Source organism: Coregonus lavaretus (genome assembly GCF_964263955.1).
Source record: "Coregonus lavaretus genome assembly, chromosome: 25".
NCBI classification, from domain to species: domain Eukaryota; kingdom Metazoa; phylum Chordata; class Actinopteri; order Salmoniformes; family Salmonidae; genus Coregonus; species Coregonus lavaretus.
This window is the reverse complement of record NC_140012.1, coordinates 28,609,751-28,633,532: the sequence shown is the minus strand read 5'-3', so window position 1 is coordinate 28,633,532 and position 23,782 is coordinate 28,609,751. Positions and strand designations below refer to the sequence as shown.

At 43.5% G+C, this 23,782-nt stretch overlaps 1 protein-coding gene across 2 annotated transcripts in view; it reads left to right on the top strand.

Annotated features, from left to right (window-relative positions):
• Positions 1–828: 828 nt before the first annotated feature.
• The window catches only part of cox10 (cytochrome c oxidase assembly factor heme A:farnesyltransferase COX10), a 92,399-nt gene continuing 69,445 nt past the window's right edge, over positions 829–23,782 (top strand). For both annotated transcript variants that reach the window (XR_014609853.1, XM_084141757.1), the window contains exons 1-4: positions 829–924; positions 11,435–11,580; positions 11,912–12,374; positions 13,956–14,080. Coding sequence is in view for 1 of the 2 variants with exons in the window: in XM_084141757.1 (XP_083997883.1) it covers positions 894–924; positions 11,435–11,580; positions 11,912–12,374; positions 13,956–14,080 (765 nt within the window). In the remaining variant the exon portion in view is untranslated. The remainder of the gene's footprint in view (positions 925–11,434; positions 11,581–11,911; positions 12,375–13,955; positions 14,081–23,782) is intronic.

Here is a 23,782-nt window from a genome sequence, read left to right as displayed (position 1 = left end):
TGTACTGTATGACAGAGTCATAGACCATTTCGGCAACATGAGAGAGAGGAGGATGGCATTGGCGTTTCTGTACAAGTAGGGTGAGTCAACATGTTTTTTCTACTTACGCACACACACACAGAAATCAGTATCACAGATAGCGCTGTTGGAGCGCACGTGCCAATACTAGAGCTGGCACACTCACTATATAGCGCTTTTTGTGAGAAAACCATCAGTAGAGTTGAAAACCTGATGGAAACCCATTTAAACTTGTATTTTTTATTCAGTACATGGGGATTTAACTGCAAAAGGCATTTTTATGTGAACTACGTCATGACGCACAGCCTTTTATCTGCAACAAGTCAATTTGATGGAAACATCCCTGGTGGGAAAATGTGCACATTGTTTTTATGCACCACTACGGGACTCCAGGACCTGAAGATTTTAAAACTTTAAACAAACGTAAAAATGTATGTTTCCCCTTTTACCTGTGTTGGAATTCCTGTTAACTGTTGTCAATGGTGTGCTCTTTTTCAGGCAAGGCCCATGTAATCTAGTGGGCATATTTGTGCCATAAGATCATGCAGGTCAGGACATGCACATCATTTCAACCTGATATAGGCTATCATGGGCAGCCACTACTTAGTAATAAAAAAGAAAATGACTAGATGTGCTATATGAGAACCATGTTTGTCTCTGTCGAATGTTATAACACCTGCCAGTGTCACATACCTGTGTTGTGTTTGCCAAGGTGCACGTATGACTTTCACTGATTTTGGGTTCAAAAGAGGCATCTGAAATACTCTTGCGCTGTCTGTCTCACCGGAAGTGATTCCCACGCTCAGACGAGGTCAAAATGGCGACTTGCTACATGTGAAGAGGACATAAGGGAACCGGCTTTATGCTACAAAAACATGTACAAATCGACATGTAGCGTACTCACAGGTAAACACATAGATAATGTGCTTATCGTTCAGATGCACCCGTATTGAATGTAAATTATTCTGCTTTTGCGGGTCAAAAATAAACAGGTTTGCTCGGTTAGGTAAGCTAGCATGATAAATGTTAGCTACGTACCGGTATGTTAACCTTTATTTAACAGCAATGCTGTATGACCTTATTTTTAATCCAGCCAATCTTCTCTCGAATAAATCTGGATTCATCTAGTCATTTGGCATATCGCCATACACATTGTGTAGTGTTGCAGTGCCAGCAACAAACCCGTCAATTACACTTTGCAGACTAGCTCGCTAATGCTAGCACCATAACAACTTGCTGATGTTAGCTAGGCTGTCAGTAACTCGATACCCCATTAACAATAGTATATTCTGACCATGGGAGTTTTGTTAAGAGCCCGGATGCTTGGTCTAAACGTTAACACGCATCGTTGCGGTACGGTTTGGGAAACAAGGAACGTATCTTTCATATCAGCGAGAAATAATTTTCAAAAGTTAAAGGTTAAATTACTACACACCTTTTTAAATATTTGGCTTTTTGAAATCAACCTTTATTGGTCACTTACAGTTTAGCAGATGTTATAGCGGGTGCAGCGAAAAGTTTAGCTATGTTACAAGCTCCTAACAATGCAGTAAAATGTCAAACAGGTACACAACTAATCCATTTAAAAAAATGTCACTACGAATCCAATCAACCCAAATAGCACTGTAATAGTAATCCAAATGGACTCTATGTATCTACACCGGATGAATTTACACAAGATATAGGCTACTAGGAATTATATGTACAGCAGTTAATATATTAGAGAGCTACAGTGGGGAGAACAAGTATTTGATACACCGCTGATTTTGCAGGTTTTCCTACTTACAAAGCATGTAGAGGTCTGTAACTTTTATCATAGGTACACTTCAACTGTGAGAGACTGAATCTAAAACAAAAATCCTGAATCACATTGTATGATTTTTAAGTAATTAATTTGCATGTTATTGCATGACATAAGTATTTGATCACCTACCAACCAGTAAGCATTCTGGCTCTCACAGACCTGTTAGTTTTTCTTTAAGAAGCCCTCCTGTTCTCCACTCATTACCTGTATTAACTGCACCTGTTTGAACTCATTACCTGTATAAAAGACACCTGTCCACACACTCAATCAAACAGACTCCAACCTCTCCACAATGGCCAAGACCAGAGAGCTGTGTAAGGACATTAGGGATAAAATTGTAGACCTGCACAAGGCTAGGATGGGCTACAGGACAATAGGCAAGCAGCTTGGTGAGAAGGCAACAACTGTTGGCGCAATTATTAGAAAATGGAAGAAGTTCAAGATAACGGTCAATCACCCTCGGTCTGGGGCTCCATGCAAGATCTCACCTCGTGGGGCATCAATGATCATGAGGAAGGTGAGGGATCAGCCCAGAACTACACGGCAGGACCTGGTCAATGACCTGAAGAGAGCTGGGACCACAGTCTCAAAGAAAACCATTAGTAACACACTACGCCGTCATGGATTAAAATCCTGCAGCGCACGCAAGGTCCCCCTGCTCAAGCCAGCGCATGTCCAGGCCCGTCTGAAGTTTGCCAATGACCATCTGGATGATCCAGAGGAGGAATGGGAGAAGGTCATGTGGTCTGATGAGACAAAAATAGAGCTTTTTGGTCTAAACTCCACTCGCCGTGTTTGGAGTAAGAAGAAGGATGAGTACAACCCCAAGAACACCATCCCAACCATGAAGCATGGAGGTGGAAACATCATTCTTTGGGGATGCTTTTCTGCAAAGGGGACAGGACGACTGCACCGTATTGAGGGGAGGATGGATGGGGCCATGTATCGCGAGATCTTGACCAACAACCTCCTTCCCTCAGTAAGAGCATTGAAGATGGGTCGTGGCTGGGTCTTCCAGCATGACAACGACCCGAAACACACAACCAGGGCAACTAAGGAGTGGCTCCGTAAGAAGCATCTCAAGGTCCTAGAGTGGCCTAGCCAGTCTCCAGACCTGAACCCAATAGAAAATCTTTGGAGGGAGCTGAAAGTCCATATTGCCCAGCGACAGCCCCGAAACCTGAAGTATCTGGAGAAGGTCTGTATGGAGGAGTGGGCCAAAATCCCTGCTGCAGTGTGTGTAAACCTGGTCAAGACCTACAGGAAACGTATGATCTCTGTAATTGCAAACAACGGTTTCTGTACCAAATATTAAGTTCTGCTTTTCTGATGTATCAAATACTTATGTCATGCAATAAAATGCAAATTAATTACTTAAAAATCATACAATGTGATTTTCAGGATTTTTGTTTTAGATTCCGTCTCTCACAGTTGAAGTGTACCTATGATAAAAATTACAGACCTCTACATGCTTTGTAAGTAGGAAAACCTGCAAAGTCGGCAGTGTATCAAATACTTGTTCTCCCCACTGTATGTCAAGAATCCAGTATATAAGTAAATATGCGGTGTGTATAAACAGTATAACTAAAATACAATGTAAAGTAGTAGACATATTAGATTGAGCTATGTCGAGAATACAGTATATAAATACACAGTACAAAACCCCATAGCAAAATGAATAGAATTGCAGGAAATTAGCTTCCGGAATACAAATAATATAAATTATGTGAATGGTGTGTATAGACAGTATGTGGATAGAAAATGTGTGTATAACAGTAGTTATATAGGATTAGCCATGACTATAATACGGTGTATACATATAAAGTAGGTAAAACGGTATGCAAACATTATTAAAGTGACCAGTATTCAATTACTATGTACAGCGGTCTCTAAGGTCGTGTCTACACTTGACACTTACATTCTGCTATCAGAATACGAAGATCACATTGAAAAGACAAGTCTAGACACACAAAAGTCGCTTTGTGGTCTGATTGTGTTCAGATCTGGCTGACCACTTTAGGAGAGGTAGTCATGGATGCATTGTGTGCGGATTTCTCCTCAGTCTGGACGCAATTAGGCTACCGAAAGCTACAGTGGAAGCTACAGTGGGCAACGTCATCAGCACTCCTCCCGGTGGTCTCCAGAAAACTGGTGTTTTGGGATCGAGAGGCACCTTTTCATTATAACGTTGGAGGAAATGCGATCCTAACGTGTGAGGAACGTGTTTGCTGGCCTCATAAATGCTAGCCAGCTAGCTAATGTTTAGAAAAACAATTTTTTGTTGGGCTGGACTTATGCTAACCCGTTTGCAATCCTTTTAGCGTTGCTTGCTGGCTAGCTACAGAGGTTAGCTGGTTAGTTAGCTACAGTAGTTAGCTACTGCCATCAGTTGTTACTGCGTTATCATATTTTGCCTATTCCACCATTTGTAGAATGCATACTGGCATTTTGAATATAGCGCGTGAAAAGGGAATCCGGACACACTGTGGACACGGTAGATACATTTAAATGTAGGTGTAGAGGCATGACTCGTTCGGAATTCCGTGATCAGAACTCTATGATCAGAATACTAAAGCTGCATGAAATGTCATGTCTAGACACGGCCAGAGGTGCGGCTAAGGCGTCTGAGGTTCAGGGCACTGGAATTTTGTCAGCCTCCTGAGGTTGAAGAGGAGCTATTGCACCTTCTTTACCACACCATTTGTGAAGGGACCATTTCAGGTCGTCAGTGATGTTTATGCCAAGGAACTTGAATCTTTTGACCCTCTCAACTGCGGCCCTGTGGATGGGGGCGTGCTCTCTCTGCTGTCTCCTGTTGTCCACGATCAGCTCCCTCGTTTTGTTGATGTTGAGGGAGGGGTTGTTTTCCTGGCACCACTCCGCCAAGGCACTCACATCTTCCCTGTATGCTGTCTCGTCATTGTTGGTCATCAGTCCTACCACTGTTGTCGTCAGCAAACTTGATGATTGAGTCAGAGACATGCGTGGCCACCCAGTCATGGGAGAACATGGAGTGAAGGGGCTGAGCACGCACCCCTGTTAGACAACGACCGATAATCGGCCAAGTTTATATATCGGGCTGATATTAGCCTTTTCTAGTCTATCGGCTCTCAGCCTTTCTCTATGGTCTTTGCCGATAGTCCCTCTATATAGCAAAACTGCTGCTATGCCAGCCACCACTCACCGCCTGTACCACGAGTACTGCACAATGCTGAGGAATGTCTATCTGGGAAAATCAGCAGCAGCAAGCCTCAAACTAACTCATTCTCCAACAGAAATGTGAAGTATTGCGAAATGAATTAATTGGCACAGTGACCAAAATTGAACTCCTGTTGCAAATATTTGTTTAGTTAAGTCACTAAAAACAAAGCTTGTGTCGACGTGTCCGGACATGTATGCAAATAGCTAAGCAAATAGCTATGTGACCTGTTAGCAAAGATTACAATAACTAACCCTTTCACCTGTGGTGTTAACTAGCCAGCTATATTAGCCATTATGCTAGCTAGCTGGTTAGGTGAACTTGGTGCTAAGATGTCAGATATGAGCTAATAGCCAACATAGCTAGCTAACGTTAGCTGGTTATTATTTTTAACATGCACCATTTTCGGTAACGAGCCGTCTGACTTGCAGTGTAACGTTAGCTATTTACTGTTGTACTGATCTGACCAGTCGCAATCGTCTCCGTAAATTGACAGTTGATAGTCAGATAATAGGGATTGTCATAATAGGGAAAAAATGAATTGTTTTAAAGGTTGGCAATAGGTTTAGGTTCCACATCACTAAAGACTTAACATGGTCCACACACACCCCCGCACAGTTGTGAAGAAGTCATGGAAGCGCCTCTTCCCCCTCAGGAGGCTGAAAAGATTTTGAATGGGCCCTCAGATCCTCAAATAGTTATACAGCTGCACCATTGAGAGCATCTTGACTGACTGCCTCACCGCTTGGTATGACAACTGCACTGCCCTTGACCGCAAAGCGCTTCAGAAGGTGGTGCGGACAGCCCAGTACATCACTGGGGCTGAGCTCCCTGCCATCCAGGACCTCTATATCAGGCGGTGTCAGAGGAAAGCCCACTTCAGCCACCCGTCATAGACTGTTCACTCTGCTACCGTCCGGCAAACAGTACCGGAGCATCGGCTCTCGGACTAACAGGCTCTTAGACAGCTTCTACCCCCAAGCCATAAGACTGATAAATAGCCAGACTGCTAAATAGTAAATTAATGGTACCCGAACTATCTGCACTGACCCTACGCACACTCACTAGTATACTTTATATAAACACCATATACACACTCACTCCCACACACTATACTGTTACTCCCACACAAAACCCTCACACATTCACATGTACACATCACACGCATACTGACCAAACGCACACACACACTTTTACACTCATCATTTGCTGCTGCTACTCTGTTCTTTATTTTACTCTTATCTATCCGGATGCCTAGTCACTTTACCCTGCCTTCATGTACATATCTACTTCAAATACCTCATACCCCTAAACATTGATCTGGTACTGATACTCCCTGTATATACAGTGGGGGAAAAAAAGTATTTAGTCAACCACCAATTGTGCAAGTTCTCCCACTTAAAAAGATGAGAGGCCTGTAATTTTCATCATAGGTACACGTCAACTATGACAGACAAACTGAGATTTTTTTTCTCCAGAAAGTCACATTGTAGGATTTTTAATGAATTTATTTGCAAATTATGGTGGAAAATAAGTATTTGGTCACCTACAAACAAGCAAGATTTCTGGCTCTCACAGACCTGTAACTTCTTTAAGAGGCTCCTCTGCCCTCTTACCTGTATTAATGGCACCTGTTTGAACTTGTTATCAGTATAAAAGACACCTGTCCACAACCTCAAACAGTCACACTCCAAACTCCACTATGGCCAAGACCAAAGAGCTGTCAAAGGACACCAGAAACAAAATTGTAGACCTGCACCAGGCTGGGAAGACTAAATCTGCAATAGGTAAGCAGCTTGGTTTGAAGAAATCAACTGTGGGAGCAATTATTAGGAAATGGAAGACATACAAGACCACTGATAATCTCCCTTGATCTGGGGCTCCACGCAAGATCTCACCCGTGGGGTCAAAATGATCACAAGAACGGTGAGCAAAAATCCCAGAACCACACGGGGGGACCTAGAGAGCTGGGACCAAAGTAACAAAGCCTACCATCAGTAACACACTACGCCGCCAGGGACTCAAATCCTGCAGTGCCAGACGTGTCCCCCTGCTTAAGCCAGTACCTGTCCAGGCCCGTCTGAAGTTTGCTAGAGTGCATTTGGATGATCCAGAAGAGGATTGGGAGAATGTCATATGGTCAGATGAAACCAAAATAGAACTTTTTGGTAAAAACTCAACTCGTCGTGTTTGGAGGACAAAGAATGATGAGTTGCATCCAAAGAACACCATACCTACTGTGAAGCATGGGGGTGGAAACATCATGCTTTGGGGCTGTTTTTCTGCAAAGGGACCAGGACGACTGATCTGTGTAAAGGAAATAATTAATGGGGCCATGTATCGTGAGATTTTGAGTGAAAACCTCCTTCCATCAGCAAGGGCATTGAAGATGAAACGTGGCTGGGTCTTTCAGCATGACAATGATCCCAAACACACCGCCCGGGCAACGAAGGAGTGGCTTCGTAAGAAGCATTTCAAGGTCCTGGAGTGGCCTAGCCAGTCTCCAGATCTCAACCTCATAGAAAATCTTTGGAGGGAGTTGAAAGTCCGTATTGCCCAGCGACAGCCCCAAAACATCACTGCTCTAGAGGAGATCTGCATGGAGGAATGGGCCAAAATACCAGTAACCGTGTGTGAAAACCTTGTGAAGACTTACAGAAAACGTTTGACCTGTGTCATTGCCAACAAAGGGTATATAACAAAGTATTGAGAAACTTTTGTTATTGACCAAATACTTATTTTCCACCATAATTTGCAAATAAATTCATAAAAAATCCTACAATGTGATTTTCTGGATTTTTTCCCTCATTTTGTCTGTCATAGTTGATGTGTACCTATGATGAAAATTACAGGCCTCTCATCTTTTTAAGTGGGAGAACTTGCACAATTGGTGGCTGACTAAATACTTTTTTCCCCCACTGTAGCTCCATTCTTGTGTGTTTTTATTTCTCGTATTAGTTACTATGTATGTATGTGTGTGTACGATACATGACCAAAAGTATGTGGACACCTGCTTGTCGAACATCTCATTCTAAAATCATGGGCATTAATATAGATTTGGTCCCCCCTTTGCTGCTATAACAGCCTCCACTCTTCTGGGAAGGCTTTTCACTAGATGTTTGTGCACTGTGGCATTGTCATGCTGAAACAGGAGAGGGCCTTCTCCAAATTGTTGCCTCAAAGTTTGAAGGACAGAAGCGTCTAGAATGTAATTGTATGCTGTAGCGTAAAGATTTCCCTTCACTGGAACTAAGGGGCCTAGCCCGAACCATGAAAAACAGCCCCAGACTATTATTCCTCCTCCACCAAACTTTACAGTTGACACTATGCAGTCGGGCAGGTAGCGTTCTCTAGGCATCCGCCAAACCCAGGTTCGTCCATCGGACTGCCAGATGGTGAAGCGTGATTCATCACTCCAGAGAACACGTTTCCACTGCTCCAGAGTCCAATTGCGGCAAGTTTTACACCACTCCAGCCGACGCTTGGCATTGTGCATGGTGATCTTAGGCTTGTGTGCGGCTGCTCAGCCATGGAAACCCTTTTCATGAATGTCCTGAAGAATAGTTATTGTGCTGACTTTGCTTCCAGAGGCAGTTTGGAACTCTGTAGTGAGTGTTGCAACCGAGTACGGGCGTTTTTACGCGGTAGGTGCTTCAGCACTCGGCGGTCCCATTCTGTGAGCTTGTGTGGCCTACCACTTCGCGGCTGAGCCGTTGTTGCTCCCATTACACAATAACAGCACTTACAGTTGACCGGGGCAGCTCTAGCAGGGCAGAAATTTGACGAACTGACTTGTTGGAAAGGTGGCATCCTATGACGGTGCCACCTTGAAAGTCACAGAGCTCTTCAGTATGAGCCATTCTACTGCCAATGTTTGTCTATGGAGATTGCATGGCTGTGTGCTCGAATCTATTCACCTGTCAGCAACGGGTGTGGCTGAAATAGCCAAATCTACTAATTTGAAGGAGAGTCCACATACTTTTGTGATATGTACGGTATATGTGTGTACACGCAACATGTGTTGGTCGCATGTTTCATGAGCTGAAGTAAAAGATCCTAGAAATTGTCCATAGGCACAAAAAGCTTATTTCTATCAAATTTGTCACAAATTTGTTTACATCCCTGTTATTGAGCATTTCTCCTTTGCCAAGATAATCCATCCACCTGACAGGTGTGGCATATGACATAGCTGATTAAACAGCATGATCATTACACAGGTGCACCTTGTGCTGGGGACAATAAAAGGCCACTCAAAATGTGCAGTTTTGTCACACAACACAATGCATCAGATGTTTTGAGGCAGCTTGCAATTGGCATGCTGACTGCAGGAATGTTCAACGGAGCTGTTGCATTTCTCTACCATAAGCCGCCTCCAACGTTGTTTTCGAGGATTTGTCAGTATGTCCAACCGGCCTCTCAACTGCCGACCACGTGTATGCCGTCGTGTGGGCGAGCGGTTTACTGATTTCAACGTTGTGAACAGAGTGCCCCATGGTGGTGTTGGGGTTATGGTATGGGCAGGCATAAGCTACGGATAACGAACACAATTGCATTTTATCGAATGCAAATTGAATGCACAGAAATACCGTGACGAGATCCTGAGGCCCATTTCTTTTAAGGTATCTGTGACCAACAGATGCATATCTGTATTCTCATTTGTGAAATCCATAGATTAGGGCCTAATTTATTTATTTCAATTGACTGATTTCCTCATGAACTGTAAGTCAGGAAAATCGATGAAATTGTTGCATTTATATTATTTTAATTTAACCTGCATCGTTGGGAATGGTTCGGAAGCAAGCATTTCACTGTAAAGTCTACACCAGTTTTATTCGGCGCATGTGGTAAATAACATTTGAGTAAGACTCTTTTTGCATGTTTATGGACCAAGAAAGCTGTAGATCAGTGTGCGTGTGTGCTTTCACAATCTATGAGCAGATTTGAGTCATTCAGACAGAACGTGCATCGTCGTTTCATATTTTTTTCCTACCCTCGCTCTTGTTAGATATTCTGCACATGTATGGCTTGGTAGAAAATGTAATCGCCATTGAGCTAGTTCTCATAGTTCTCATGCCATCTTAATTTACCCAGTTTATCAATAGATTTATCATTCAAATAAAATTATTACCATTATGTAGTTTGGTAAAAACAAAGTAAAATGTATTGTTTGATTTGAAAATTGATGCGTTAATGCATACATGGCTGTCTGGGAAATGTTTGTCTTCAACATTTTCAAATGTAATGATATTGAATATTGGCCTAAAATATTGTCCATCGGTTTCCTTGACCCCAAAAAATCGGCATCGGCCCTAAATGATCCATATCGGTAGTTCTCTAGCCTCCTTGTTGAGGATCAGCGTGGCGGAGGTGTTGTTGCCTACCTTCACCACATGGGCTCGGCCTGTCAGGAAGTCCAGGACCCAGTTGCACAGGGAGGGGTTCAGACCCTGGGCCCTGAGCTTAGTGATGAGCTTGGAGGGCACTATGCTGTTGAAGGCTAAATTGCAGTAGATTAACTGCATTCTTACATAGGTATTCCTTTTGTCCACGTGGGTTTGGGCAGTGTGCAGTGCAATGGCGGTTGCGTACTACGTGGACCTGTTGGGGCGGTATGGAAATTGTAGTTGATCTAGGTAAGATGGAGGTGATATGGTCCTTAACTAGGCTCTCAAAGCACTTCATGATTACAGAAATGAGTGCTACGGGGTGATAGTTAGTTATTTCGTTTATTTACCTTCGCTTTCTTGGGTACAGGAACGATGGTGGACATCTTGAAGCAAGTGGGGACAACAGACTGAGAGATTGAATGTCCCTAAACACTCCAGCCAGCTGGTCTGCACATACTCTGTGGACGCGGCTAGGGATGCCGTCTGGGCCGGCAGCCTTGCGAGGGTTAACACTCTTAAATGTCTTACTTACAGTACGTCGGCTACAGAGATCGGGAGCACACAGTCCTTGTGAGCGGCGGACCACGTCGGCGGCTCAGTGTTTCGCTTGTCCGGAAGTGAGGCGTCGGTGTTCGAGATGTGGCTGGCTTTCCCTTTATAAGCCGGGGTTGTCTGGAGTCCCTGCCTCATGTGTCTCCTGTCTGAGCTGTTGAGTTGCAACTCCACTTTGTCTCAATATTGATGTTTTGCCACTTTGATTGCCTTACGGAGTTCATATTTCTTCCAGAGACAATTCGCCTTTAAACAAAACATGTAAGGTCCTTGGACTATAAGGAGTAACGTTAGGCTCCTTTAGTCCATTATTGGGCTAGCCTGTCAGCAATAACACTGTTATAACAGAGAAGCATTAATTACTTTCTAGCAAGTCCTGAACAATGGAAATCGTGTAGCCAGATGATGCATCTTCACGCCATTGTTGTTGTAATGATTATGAACAGGTTTGTTTAGTATTTCTTTGTGTTTTAGGTCTGGTTGGTGTGAGTGTGAACCAGAAACTATTAGGTAGAAATGCCATTAGAAATCACCAGAGTGCTCGCAGCCTCATCCAGATGCCAAGGAGAGACCCATCACAATGGATGACGTTTCAGCACCTCAACTTCTTGAAGCGCCAGGTAAGTCACATGCAGCCCATATTAGCAGTCAACAACAACGCTGTTACGTGAGTGATGGACAACATTCTGTCCTTAGATTGTGCCCTATCATACCAATTGACTTCTCAGTCCATGCTCATGTAGCCTAGTTTACCTATTTGTACCAGGTAATGTCAGGACATGTAGACAGGATTAGCTATTTTATAATTGCAGCCGTATAGGCTACGTCATGGGCAGCCGCCACTTATTGATAAAAAATAAGAGAACGACTAGCTAAATGTGTTACATGTGTGCCAATGACAGACCACCTTTATCTTCACACACGCTATCTGCTCTACCACCCTCTCCCCAGTATGTGATGAGGAGTAACAATGCCCTCTATCAGAGAGCTAAACCTAAGCAGACAGCCATCTTGACCGTCCTCGAGGACAATCGTGATGACAGTCAGATCCAGCAGGTCCCAACCATCGACCATGTGCCTATGGTCACCGATGTCACACCATCTCCACCACAGCCAGAGACCACAACCACAAATGTGACTGCAACACCTGTCTCAAGTCCTGTCTCGACTGTGGCTGCACAGGAGATACTTGCTGTGTTGAAACCTACCTCCAGCAAGACTGTGTCACCACCACAGACAAAGGCTGTATCCAGTGCAGCTGGGTCTGGGACTGAGATGTTAGAGGTGCCCCATGTGCAGGTGGAGTCGGATGAAGCCAGGGAGGCTCGGCTGGAGAGGCAGTGGAAGGAGCTCAAGGTGGACCTGGCTGAGCTTCCGGATGTGTACGCCAAACTTGCCAAAATCAAACTCACAGGTATGGTATGGCAAGGACTAGGCTAAACACACCAGACTACTCGGTAACTAAACTCAAGTCTTAATTGCTGAGTGATCAAGCTTTAGCAAGCATTGACAGTATTATGATTAAAGGTATTTTTTATTTTTTTTGTCCATAAAACCGAAGGAACATGTATGAAAGCATTTCTTATTTTCTGTCAAGGATAGGCACAATTTGGCCTAGGGTATTGCTTCGCCTTTCACAAAGATGGGAACTTGTATCATTTGCATATACTCAGGGATGCAAACTCGTCACTTTCCGGCGATATCCGCCATTTTGATTTCAAAATAGGTCGTCCACATGAATCGTGTAGATCCTAAGAAAATAAGTTTGGTGTGGTGGGGTATGTTTCTCGTATTGAAATGATTGACTGAGCACAGAATTAATCCCTACGCGTCCTTCAATGGGAATATCAAACAGTTCAGAGTGTGATGTCAGATATATCAGAATTAGTTCTTTATACAATATCTTCAAAGGTAGGATGCATATGCCTAATCAATGAATAAAAAAATCAATCTATTTTTTTCTGGTGTTACTTAAATTCTATTTGGTGCCTAACATTTGGGAGCTGTGTGTGAAGGGGGGAATGGAGAAAAAGAGTGGTGTGAGTGTGTCTCTGTGCCTGTGTGTGAGAGCAAGAGTGTGTAAGCTATGTGTGTAAAGTTGTCTGAAGAGTAGGCTAGTGATTGGGGGGGGGGGGGAATCGATACAGTTACATATCGGGATATTATTTTTGACGATGTATCCTTTTGACAATATCGCAATATTATTTTTGCGCTAGTTGGCTGTACCTGCACCAAAACTCCAGTATTTTTCCTTCATAGCTTGTTCTCCATCTTCTTTTTAAATAGGAGCTGATTTGTTTTCAGCACTTTTATTTCCATGACTGATAAAAAAATTGTTTTCTCATGGCTCTCTCTTGTCCCTCTGCAGTAGACATATGGTGAGCAATATGTTTGGAACATCGAATCGCAATAAAATCACAGAATTGTGATAATGTCGTGTCATGAGGTCCCTGGCAATTCCCAGCCCTACTAAATATGGTTTCATATAGTGTTTTCTCCCCCTTACTGCCACAATGAGAATGCAGATCATTATGCATTTCTATTCCTTGATATATTCCTCCTGCCAAATCACAGGTGGACCTTTGGATATTAGCAAATCGGCCATTTTCTGCAGTATCCCATTCAATGTGTTGTATTGAGTAGAGGTGTGAATATGAGGGACAGGTTTTTGTGTAGCACACGTGCAGAACGTATAGAACACAGTATCGTGATACTTGACCTGGTATCACATCGTTAGTAAAAGGTTGGTATCGTGACAACCCCACTCTGAAAATAAGCAAACTTTTTAGCAGTTTACACAGAATTGTTTCTAGTGTTTCCTTGTCACCTTTTTGGGAACTCACCAGTTTGCATTCCTGGTACTGTTCTGCAAGTAATTGCCCAAAGCTGTAGGCCTATAATTGATATGGAAATTATGTTGGGTATTCAAGGATGATAAGCATGCATGTTGCTTGTGTGTAGGTATGATGTTGATATTGTTGTCTGGTTGTTTCAGCATTAGTAGTGTGGACGGCAGCAGCTGGTTTTGCCATGGCTCCAGTACCCTTTGACCCTGCCACCTTCTTCCTGGCATCCCTCGGGACAGGACTCGCCTCCTGCACCGCCAACTCCATCAACCAGGTCAGTTACGTCACAGCTGTATGTGCGTGTTTGTCCAAATTGTGGTGCAGAGTAGTCTGCCTGGGCAGTCTTGGTTTGGTTTCAGACATTGTCTTGTTATTGCAGTGGGATATGACTGTCGGTAAAGGACTGTGAAGAAAAGCACAATTAGCTGTGTATATAGGCCTGCTGTATTATTAATGTGGACTATATCACCCTTGTGATGACCTTTGTTTTACATGGAGAGAAGTCTTTGGTTTCTGGCTCTGTATGGGTGGGTAATGGCTCAGAAAACTTTCATGATTCTTCAGGTCAACCCCAAACTTAAAAAACATTAAAATCACTGTAATCGGCCCTGAGTGGTCTATTTTTATTTTATTTCTCCCACTTAAGTTGTTTCTCTGAAAGATGGAAGAGGCCTCATTTCAACGGCGGGCAAGATTACAGTTGGGTTCTGCAACGCGTAATAGATTTCCATTACACTTTACACTAACATGAACTCACTGGCTGACAGATATGCACACACACACGGTACTGTCCCTCATCGTGCCCTTCTTGTTGTTCTACAAAACATTGCGGGAGCCATTGACAGCACCTTTGAACTGTAGTTAAATTCCTCTCTCGCTGCGTATCTAAAAAATGTATTAACAGGCGACTCAAACTGTAATACTGTTATTATTTGCCTGCTGAAAGCTTTTTCGTAACAAAAAATAGAGGGGCCGCTGTGCCTGGACACTTAAAATGCCTGGAATAATCAGACCTCACTGGGTTGCAGAGTGTTGACGCTGTGCGCTGGAATGCGCTCCATGACTTAAGAATATTAGTTTAATGGACAACCTCTCCCTCAGCCCTGGGTTGAACCCAAATTATCTGCGGCCCTCTGCCTGTAATTTGTCCAGGGCCGTGATTACACTGCAGGTTCCTGCCCTAGGGGCCAGATAGCAGGGTCATGTTCACTAGGTAGGCACCAAACAGAAGAAAAACGACTAAAACTGGGAGGGGCTAACCTGAACTAGTCCAATGAGAAACACTTGTTTTTGTTGCAAAATGTTTTCGGTTGCAGAAACCTCCCTTAGCCCTAACACTAGCCCAGCCTTCAACAGCCAAGTTCCAGGCAGTATCCTCCTCCTCCCTCTCGTTCAGAGCTGGAATTAGGTTATTTTCTCAACTGGGTCACAATGAACGGAACTTACAATTTGTCCCAACAATCCAAAGCTCTTGGACCTGACCGTTCCGTGCAGGCATGTAGTATTATTTTCTCTAGTCTAGTGTGTCATCGTCAGGGTGACGTCTGTAGATATGAATGTGCAAATGTTTACCGTTGTGGTGGGAATATCAATTTATCAAACCTAAATCCTTATTGGAAAAAATGGCATTGTCCTGTTGATGACTTCTTGGAACTAAGCTCTGCCTGCCTTTCCTCTTCCATTTACCTCTTTACCCATCTACCTTACACTAGAGCAGGAGTGTAAATATCCTACAGGTATGACAGTTATGTCTCCTTCTCTAAAGGCAGGGGCAGGTTGGTAGTCTCTAAGCCCCAGCTGCAGGGCTCCAGGGCCCCAGCCCTGAGCAGTTCACAGTGCTGAGGGATGGGTGAGGCAGTAGCTACATCGTGTCCTTCCCTGTATCTGGATCAGTGGGCCCACTCAAGTCAGCCGCTGTCAATCTTCATTTTCGCTATAGAAATGTCTCGGGGCGAGGAAGGACATAATGATCCATCTTTCATTTAGATTACTAGATCTTTCTCCTTTCACCATCCCCTCTTTATTTCCTCCCAGCACAGCAGTCACCAGCCTGGCCTAGTCAGAACAGAAGCCTGGGGCTTGGGTGAAGGTGAAGTCCAAGGTGCCACCCACTAAGACTGTGTGTAGGTGAGGGGTCTGGGGCCCTGCAAAATCAGTTAAATTTGTCCGATTCGGTTTTATTTTTTTCCCATATTCTGTTTAGTTTTTCCAGGTTTCCGTTTTTCGCTCTCAAAATCATAAGACCAATGTTAGCAATGTTTCTGTAGCACTCATGTGATTACAGCGTTTGTAAAACAAATGGCCACTGAATTGATGCAAATAATCATGAGATCATTCAACACGCACACATAGACGCGTGCATTCCTGTGCCCTTGCCTCTTAAGAAAGTTGAAGGAAAATATGAAACACTGATGCATTTTGTTAATGTATTATGATAATCTTGGGCAAATTAATGCATTTCCTACTAAGTTCAATACAATTTTGAATATTGTTGAATTCCGTTTTAATGTCTGGATTCTTTGATTCCGTCTGCCTTCTACGCAACACAGAATTTTTAAGGTACTAGAGGGGAGTGTGTTGCTGTAGTTTGGGTAGGTTTTGGGTGTGGGTTGGCCGCTGTTCTGAAGTGGGCAGTGTGGAACATGTAGACTACCCTCAACCGGACATGAGTGGTAGTAGTCTTAAGTAGTAGAGTTGGGAGGTAGTATTACAGTAGAGAAGGACAAATGGTAGTCCTGCTGATTTGTTTTGTTTGATGTGCCTCCGCTTTGAAGTCTTAATGGGCCAGCCAGCCAGGCTAGTGCATTATGGGTGGGTGGTGGTGTGCACTTGGCCAACTGACAGTCATTTATTCATGCTGGCAAAGAGACACACAGGAAGAAAATTGTGGATGAGGTAGAAATGCCACAGAATCTGAGGTGTCATTGGATCGCGGTAAATTGTCTTTGAAAGTAAATACAGAGCTCTTGTTGGACTGTCTTAACTCAACATGTTGTTTTCCTCCCTTTTTTTATGTGGATGGCCTTGTTTTTCTCAGACCTTACGTAAGCAGAGCCTGAGTCTCCTCACCGTTCTGTCTGGAATCTGAGGGCATTAAATCTTTAGGCCAGGGCTAGTCTTTCTTGTGGCCAGCACCAGTTGTCAGACAGACCAGGGCATCACTCCACACAAGGCAGCCCCTGTCTGCCCCCATGTTCCTTGTCTTTCTCAATGTCCCGCTGTGGTGACAGATCCCTGTGATGCCATCATAGTTTTAATTGGCAAGATGGAGGGATTGAATTAAATGTAGTTTAAAGGAAAAGAGCCACCTGGTTCAAGGAGGCCTTTTCATCTAGTGGGCACCTCAAATGGGGCCTTATTCCCTACATAATGCTCTACTTTTGATTATATACAGTGCTATGAAAAAGTATTATCCCCCTTTCTAATTTTCTCTATTTTTGCATATTTGTGATACTGACTGTTATCAGATCTTCAACCAAAACCTAATATTAGATAAAGGGAACATAAGTGAACAAATAACACAACAATTACATATTTATTTCATAAACAAAGTTATGCAACACCCAATTCCCCTGTGTGAAAAAGTAATTGCCCCCTTACACTCAATAACATGGTTGTGCCACCTTTAGCTGCAATGACTCCAACCAAATGCTTCCTGTAGTTGTTGATCAGTCTCTCACGTCGCTGTGGAGGAATTTTGGCCCACTTCCATGCAGAACTGCTTTAACTCAGTGACGTGTGGGTTTTCAAGCATGAACTGCTCGTTTCAAGTCCTGCCACAACATCTCAATTGGGATTAGGTCTGGACTTTGACTAGGCCATTCCAAAACGTCCAATTTGTTGCTTTTTAGCAATTTTCATGTAGACTTGATTGTGTGTTTTGGATCATTGTCTTGCTGCATGACCCAGCTGCGCTTCAGCTTCAGCTCACAGACGGATGGTCTGACATTCTCCTGTAGAATTCTCTGATACAGAGCAGAATTCATGGTTCCTTCTATTAAGGCAAGTCGTCCAGGTCCTGAGGCAGCAAAGCATCCCCAAACCATCACACCACCACCACCATGCTTGACCTTTGGTATAATGTTCTTTGGAATGCAGAGTTTAGTTTTCGCCAGGCATTACTGGAACCATGTCGTCCAAAAAGTTATACTTTTGAATCATCTGTCCATAGAACGTTTTTCCAAGAGTCTTGATGATCATCCAAGTGCTTTTTGGCAAACTTGAGTCAACTTTTTTGACGAGATGGCTCCCATTTATGCCTGGCGAAAACCAAACACTGCACACTTTGTTTATGAAATAAATATGTAATTGTTGTGTTATTTGTTCACTTATGTTCCCTTTATCTAATATTAGGTTTTGGTTGAAGATCTGATAACATTCAGTATCACAAATATGCAAAAGTAGAGAAAATTAGAAAGGGGCAAATACTTTTTCATAGCACTGTAGGGAATAGGGTGCCATTTGGGACACAGTCTAACCTAACCTATGCTGGGAGCATGCCTGCTCAATGATCCTGGCTGGCTTATGATACTTTCATGAAAAAAAAATATCCAATGAGCCCATAGAGAGATTAAGGTTTTACAGTATTAGTATTTGTTTCTCTAATTGATAGGGTGTAACAATTCTTAGACAAAGAAAGCCAGTTAATTACAAGTTGGCAGTTGCTCCTTTTTTAAATATTTATACTGTACGTATGTCAATGCACGTGACTGCTAAGTAGTTGTTGTTTTTGCTTTGTTTGGAAAATAATGTAATTTTATTTTGTGTAATTACACACACAAAGGCCTAGGGGTTGTCATTGACACGTAACACTACGGTGCGCTGCCACACACACTTTGCTTCCATGGCGACTCTCTGATCCTCCGGATCATCTGACAGGGTTTTGTCTCGTAAAAGAAACACACCCTCACCTGGGCGTAATTGATCTAAACACTTTGGTCGTCCTTTTGGTTTTCATAATGCAAAAACAAGAAAGGGAGTGGTACAAAAAAAAGACAATTTTTTTAGATGTGGTGCCAAGTTCTTTTTTTTTTTCCATCTTTAAAAGTAGTGCCACAGCGTCAGTACTGTGGTTGGGCTTGATCAAAGCACACACTTATTTTCTTGATTTGACAAATAAAACTACAGCAGGACAATCAAATCAAAGTAAGCAGAGGGTAGATCCCCCACTAAAGATCCACTTCCTATGAATTCCCCCGCTGCCTTTTAATCCTTTAATGTTTTGGGCCCTGAAGACTGAAGAGTCGGCGGCGGACAGAGTGTGTGTGTGCGACTGAGGGAGTGTGACCACACAAAACAACTGTGGTTGAATTACCTTCAGGAAAGGGAGAAAAGAAAATGTCTTTGGGGAGAAGAATGCCTGACTTGACAGACTCTGGGTTGGTATCCCAAATAGCACCCTATTCCCTGTATAGTGCACTACATTTGACCAATGCTCTATGGGCCCTGGTCAAAAGTAGTGCACTATATAGGGAATAGGGTGTCATTTGGGATTTAACCTGGGTCTATGAAGCAGCAAAGGGAGGCCAGACCTTCAGTAGTGCAGCTATCAAAGCCAAGGCTGCTGTTCTTCCCATGGGGGAAGTGCCCGAAGGCAGGCACTCACAGACAGAAATGTTGTGGTTTCTTTTCTTAAACAACCCCATTTAGGGAAACTGACACAAGGATGTAAGTGCCTGGAGTCACGTAACAATGGCATGGCACCGTCTGGAGTTTCTCACTGCACTGAAAAGACACAATGACAGTTAGTCATTTGATTTGACCTCCTCGAGTCAGAGAGCCAGAGAAGGATAGTGGGCTTTTGCAGGCTTTTTTCCTCTTCCGCTAGAGTTCCCAACAAAACTCAAACAGCTGGCTTGGCAGTTGGATCTCTAGCTTTGGTTCACGACAAACTGTCAGACTACCTCACCAGATGAAATGTGCCCAATTGATTTCACAGACAGGGTGGTAGTTAGGGCTGAATAGCGGGAACTGGGTTACCGAGATTTCCCGCCCAAACCCATTCCCTTTTTCCCGGGATAAATAACTGCAAGAAACCGGTAAATTCTAATAAAGTATTTATATAAACAGCATGACGTAAAATGGTACTGTTAAATGATATGTGATGTCTTGAGTCTGGCTTCTCTACGGCCTTCTCTCTGCATGATCAACGCTCAGGGTGGGGACAGACTGCGCATGTCAGTATGGAGCACAGTTCACAATGCATGTATCCTCTCATGGTAACTTTTTGTTCTTGTGACAGGTAGGCCTACATTTGCTGCAGCATAGCGTATGTTATAGCAATATAAGGACTGAATGCATGTCTAATTTACATCAGTCTGGCTTTCGGGGGTCACCTTATTTTTTTAAATTACTTTAAATTACAGCTGCAGAGTTCTAAAACAGCCTATCACTCGAATATCGTTGCTTTAAATCAGTGCTCATGCGAGCAGTCTTTCTCCATCAATTCCATTCAAATGTCATCCACAGTAGATAATCCTGTTCAAGATTAATACAGTATATATAGATGTCCTACCCTACCTCTTTCAGTTAATACATTATATCCAGTATTAGCCTTATATTTAGCTAATGAATGATGGGTTATGCATAAGCTTCTAACTTATAGCCCCGGTCTCTTGTGGAATATGCACCTGCTCTCCACTGGCCTCTCATTAAAAAACACTTCTTAGCTCTTGGAGTCCCAGGAAAACTACACTAGAATAGCTTGATGGACATATATTTTTTGCATTTCTTATATTAATAGACTATTCAATGAGGTATGAAAGATCTTGTTTGATGAATGTAAATACAGCAGCCAATAGGCGTTTGAAAGAAGAGTGAACAGGCTACGGTGGTAGGCTTTAGCAGTTATTATTCAGACCCATAACCATTCAATCTTCGTGAAGAGAAGTGAAGGCCGTCTGCATCTTATTCTAGTCCACATTTTATTCAAGCATGTCATGACAAGGATGACGATGAGGACAACACAACTAATTTCATTTAACTGTTGAAAGTGAGGAAGGAATGAAGCAACACTAGAGAGAGAAAGCAATAAATCAAATGTATTGGTCACATACACATGGTTAGCAGATGTTATTGCAAGTGTAGCGAAATGCTTGTGCTTCTAGTTCCGACAGTGCAGCAATATCTAGCAAGTAATATCTAACAGTTCCACAACAAAAACATAATACACACGAATCTAAGTAAAGGAATTGAATAAGAATATATAAATATATGGATGAGCAATGTCATTATCAGAGTGGCATAGGCTAAGATGCAATATATAGTATAGAATACAGTATATACATATGAGATGGGTAATGCAAGATATGTAAACATTATTAAAGTGACTAGTGTTTCATTTATTAAAGTGGCCAGTGATTTTCAAGTCTGTATGTAGGCAGCAGACTCTCTGTGCTAGAGATGGCTGTTTAACAGTCTGATGGCCTTGAACTGTTTTTCAGTCTCGGTCCCAGCTTTGATGCACCTGTACTGTCCTCGCCTTCTGGATGATAGCGGGGTAAACAGGCAGTGGCTTGGGTGTTTGTTGTCCTTGATGATCTTTTTGGTCTTCCTGTGACATCGGGTGCTGTAGGTGTCCTGGAGGGCAGGTAGTTTGCCCCCGGTGATGCGTTGTGCAGACCGCACCACTCTCTGGAGAGCCCTGCGGTTGTTGGCTGTGCAGTTGTCGTACCAGGCGGTGATACAGCCCAACAGGATGCTCTCAATTCTGCATCTGTAAAAGTTTGTGAGGGTTTTAGGTGACAGGTCAAATTTCTTCAGCCTCCTGAGGTTGAAGAGATGCTGTTCCGCCTTCTTCCCCACACTGTCTGTGTGGATGGACCATTTCAGTTTGTCAGTGATATGTACGCAGAGGAACTTAAAACCTTTCCACCTTCTCCACTGCTGTCCCGTCGATGTGGTTAGGGGGGTACTCCCTCTGCTGTTTCCTGAAGTCCACGATCATCTCCTTTTTGTTTTTGTGACGTTGAGTGAGAGGTTATTATCCTGACACCACACTCCGAGAGCCCTCACCTCCTCCATGTAGGCTGTCTCATCGTTGTTGGTAATCAAGCCTACTACTGTTGTGTCGTCTGCAAACTTGATGATTGAGTTGGAGGCGTGCATGGGTGAACAGGGAGTACAGGAGGGGGCTGAGCACACACCCTTGTGGGGCCCCAGTGTTGAGGATCAGGGAAGTGGAGATGTTGTTTCCTACCTTCACCACCTGGCGGCGGCCCATCAGGAAGTCCAGGACCCAATTGCACAGGGGTTGAGACCCAGGGCCTGAAGCTTGATGATGAGCTTGGAGGGTACTTGGTGTTGAATGCTGAGCTATAGTCAATGAACAGCATTCTTACATAGGTATTCCTCTTGTCCAGATGGGATAGGGCAGTGTGATGGCGATTGCATCGTCTGTTGACCTATTGGGGCGGTATGCAAATTAAAATGGGTCTAGGGTGACGGGTAAGGTGGAGGTGATATGATCCTTGACTAGTCTCTCAAAGCACTTCATGATGACAGAAGTGAGTGCTACGGGGCGATAGTCATTTAGTTCAGTTACCTTTGCATTGTTGGGTACAGGAACAATGGTGGCCATCTTGAAGCATGTGGGGACAGCACACTGGGATAGGGAGTGATTGAATATATCCGTAAACACACCAGCCAGCTGGACTGCGCATGCTCTGAGGACGCGGCTAGGAATGCCATCTGGGCTGGCTGCCTTGCGAGGGTTAACAATTTCTTACTCACGTCGGCCACGGAGGAGGAGAGCCCACAGTCCTTGGTAGCTGGCTGCGTCGGTGGCACTGTGTTATCCTCAAAGCAGGCAAAGAACTTGTTTAGCTTGTCAGGCAGAAAGTAGTCCGTGATTGTCTGTAAACCCTACCACATAAGTCTTGTGTCTGAGCCGTTGAATTGTGACTCCACTTTGTCTCGATATTGATGTTTTGCCTGTTTGATTGCCTTGCGGAGGGAACAACCACTCTGTTTGTATTATGTCATATTCCCCATCACCTTGCCATGGTTAAATGCGGTGGTTCGTGCTTTGTTTTTTGCGAATGCTGCCATCTATCCACGGTTTCTGGTTAGGGTAGGTTTTAATTGTCACAGTGGGTACGACATCTCCTATACACTTCCTTATAAACCCACTCACCGAATCAATGTATACATATACAGTGAGGGGGAAAAAAGTATTTGATCCCCTGCTGATTTTGTACGTTTGCCCACTGACAAAGAAATGATCAGTCTATAATTTTAATGGTAGGTTTATTTGAACAGTGAGAGACAGAATAACAACAAAAAAATCCTGAAAATTAATGTAAAAAATGTTATAAATTGATTTGCATTTAAATGAGGAAAATAAGTATTTGACCCCCTCTCAATCAGAAAGATTTCTGGCTCCCAGGTGTCTTTTATAAAGGTAACGAGCTGAGATTAGGATCACACTCTTAAAGGGAGTGCTGCTAATCTCAGCTTGTTACCTGTATAAAAGACACCTGTCCACAGAAGCAATCAATCAATCAGATTCCAAACTCTCCACCATGGCCAAGACCAAAGAGCTCTTCAAGTATGTCAGGGACAAGATTGTAGACCTACACAAGGCTGGAATGGGCTACAAGACCATCGCCAAGCAGCTTGGTGAGAAGGTGACAACAGTTGGTGTGATTATTCGCAAATGGAAGAAACACAAAATAAATGTCAATCTCCCTCGGCCTGGGGCTCCATGCAAGATCTCACCTCGTGGAGTTGCAATGATCATGAGAACGGTGAGGAATCAGCCCAGAACTACACGGGAGGATCTTGTCAATGATCTCAAGGCAGCTGGGACCATAGTCACCAAGAAAACAATTGGTAACACATTACGCCGTGAAGGGCTGAAATCCTGCAACGCCCGCAAGGTCCCCCTGCTCAAGAAAGCACATATACAGGGCCGTCTGAAGTTTGCGGAGGGAGCTGAAGGTTCGAGTTGCCAAACGTCAGCCTCGAAACCTTAATG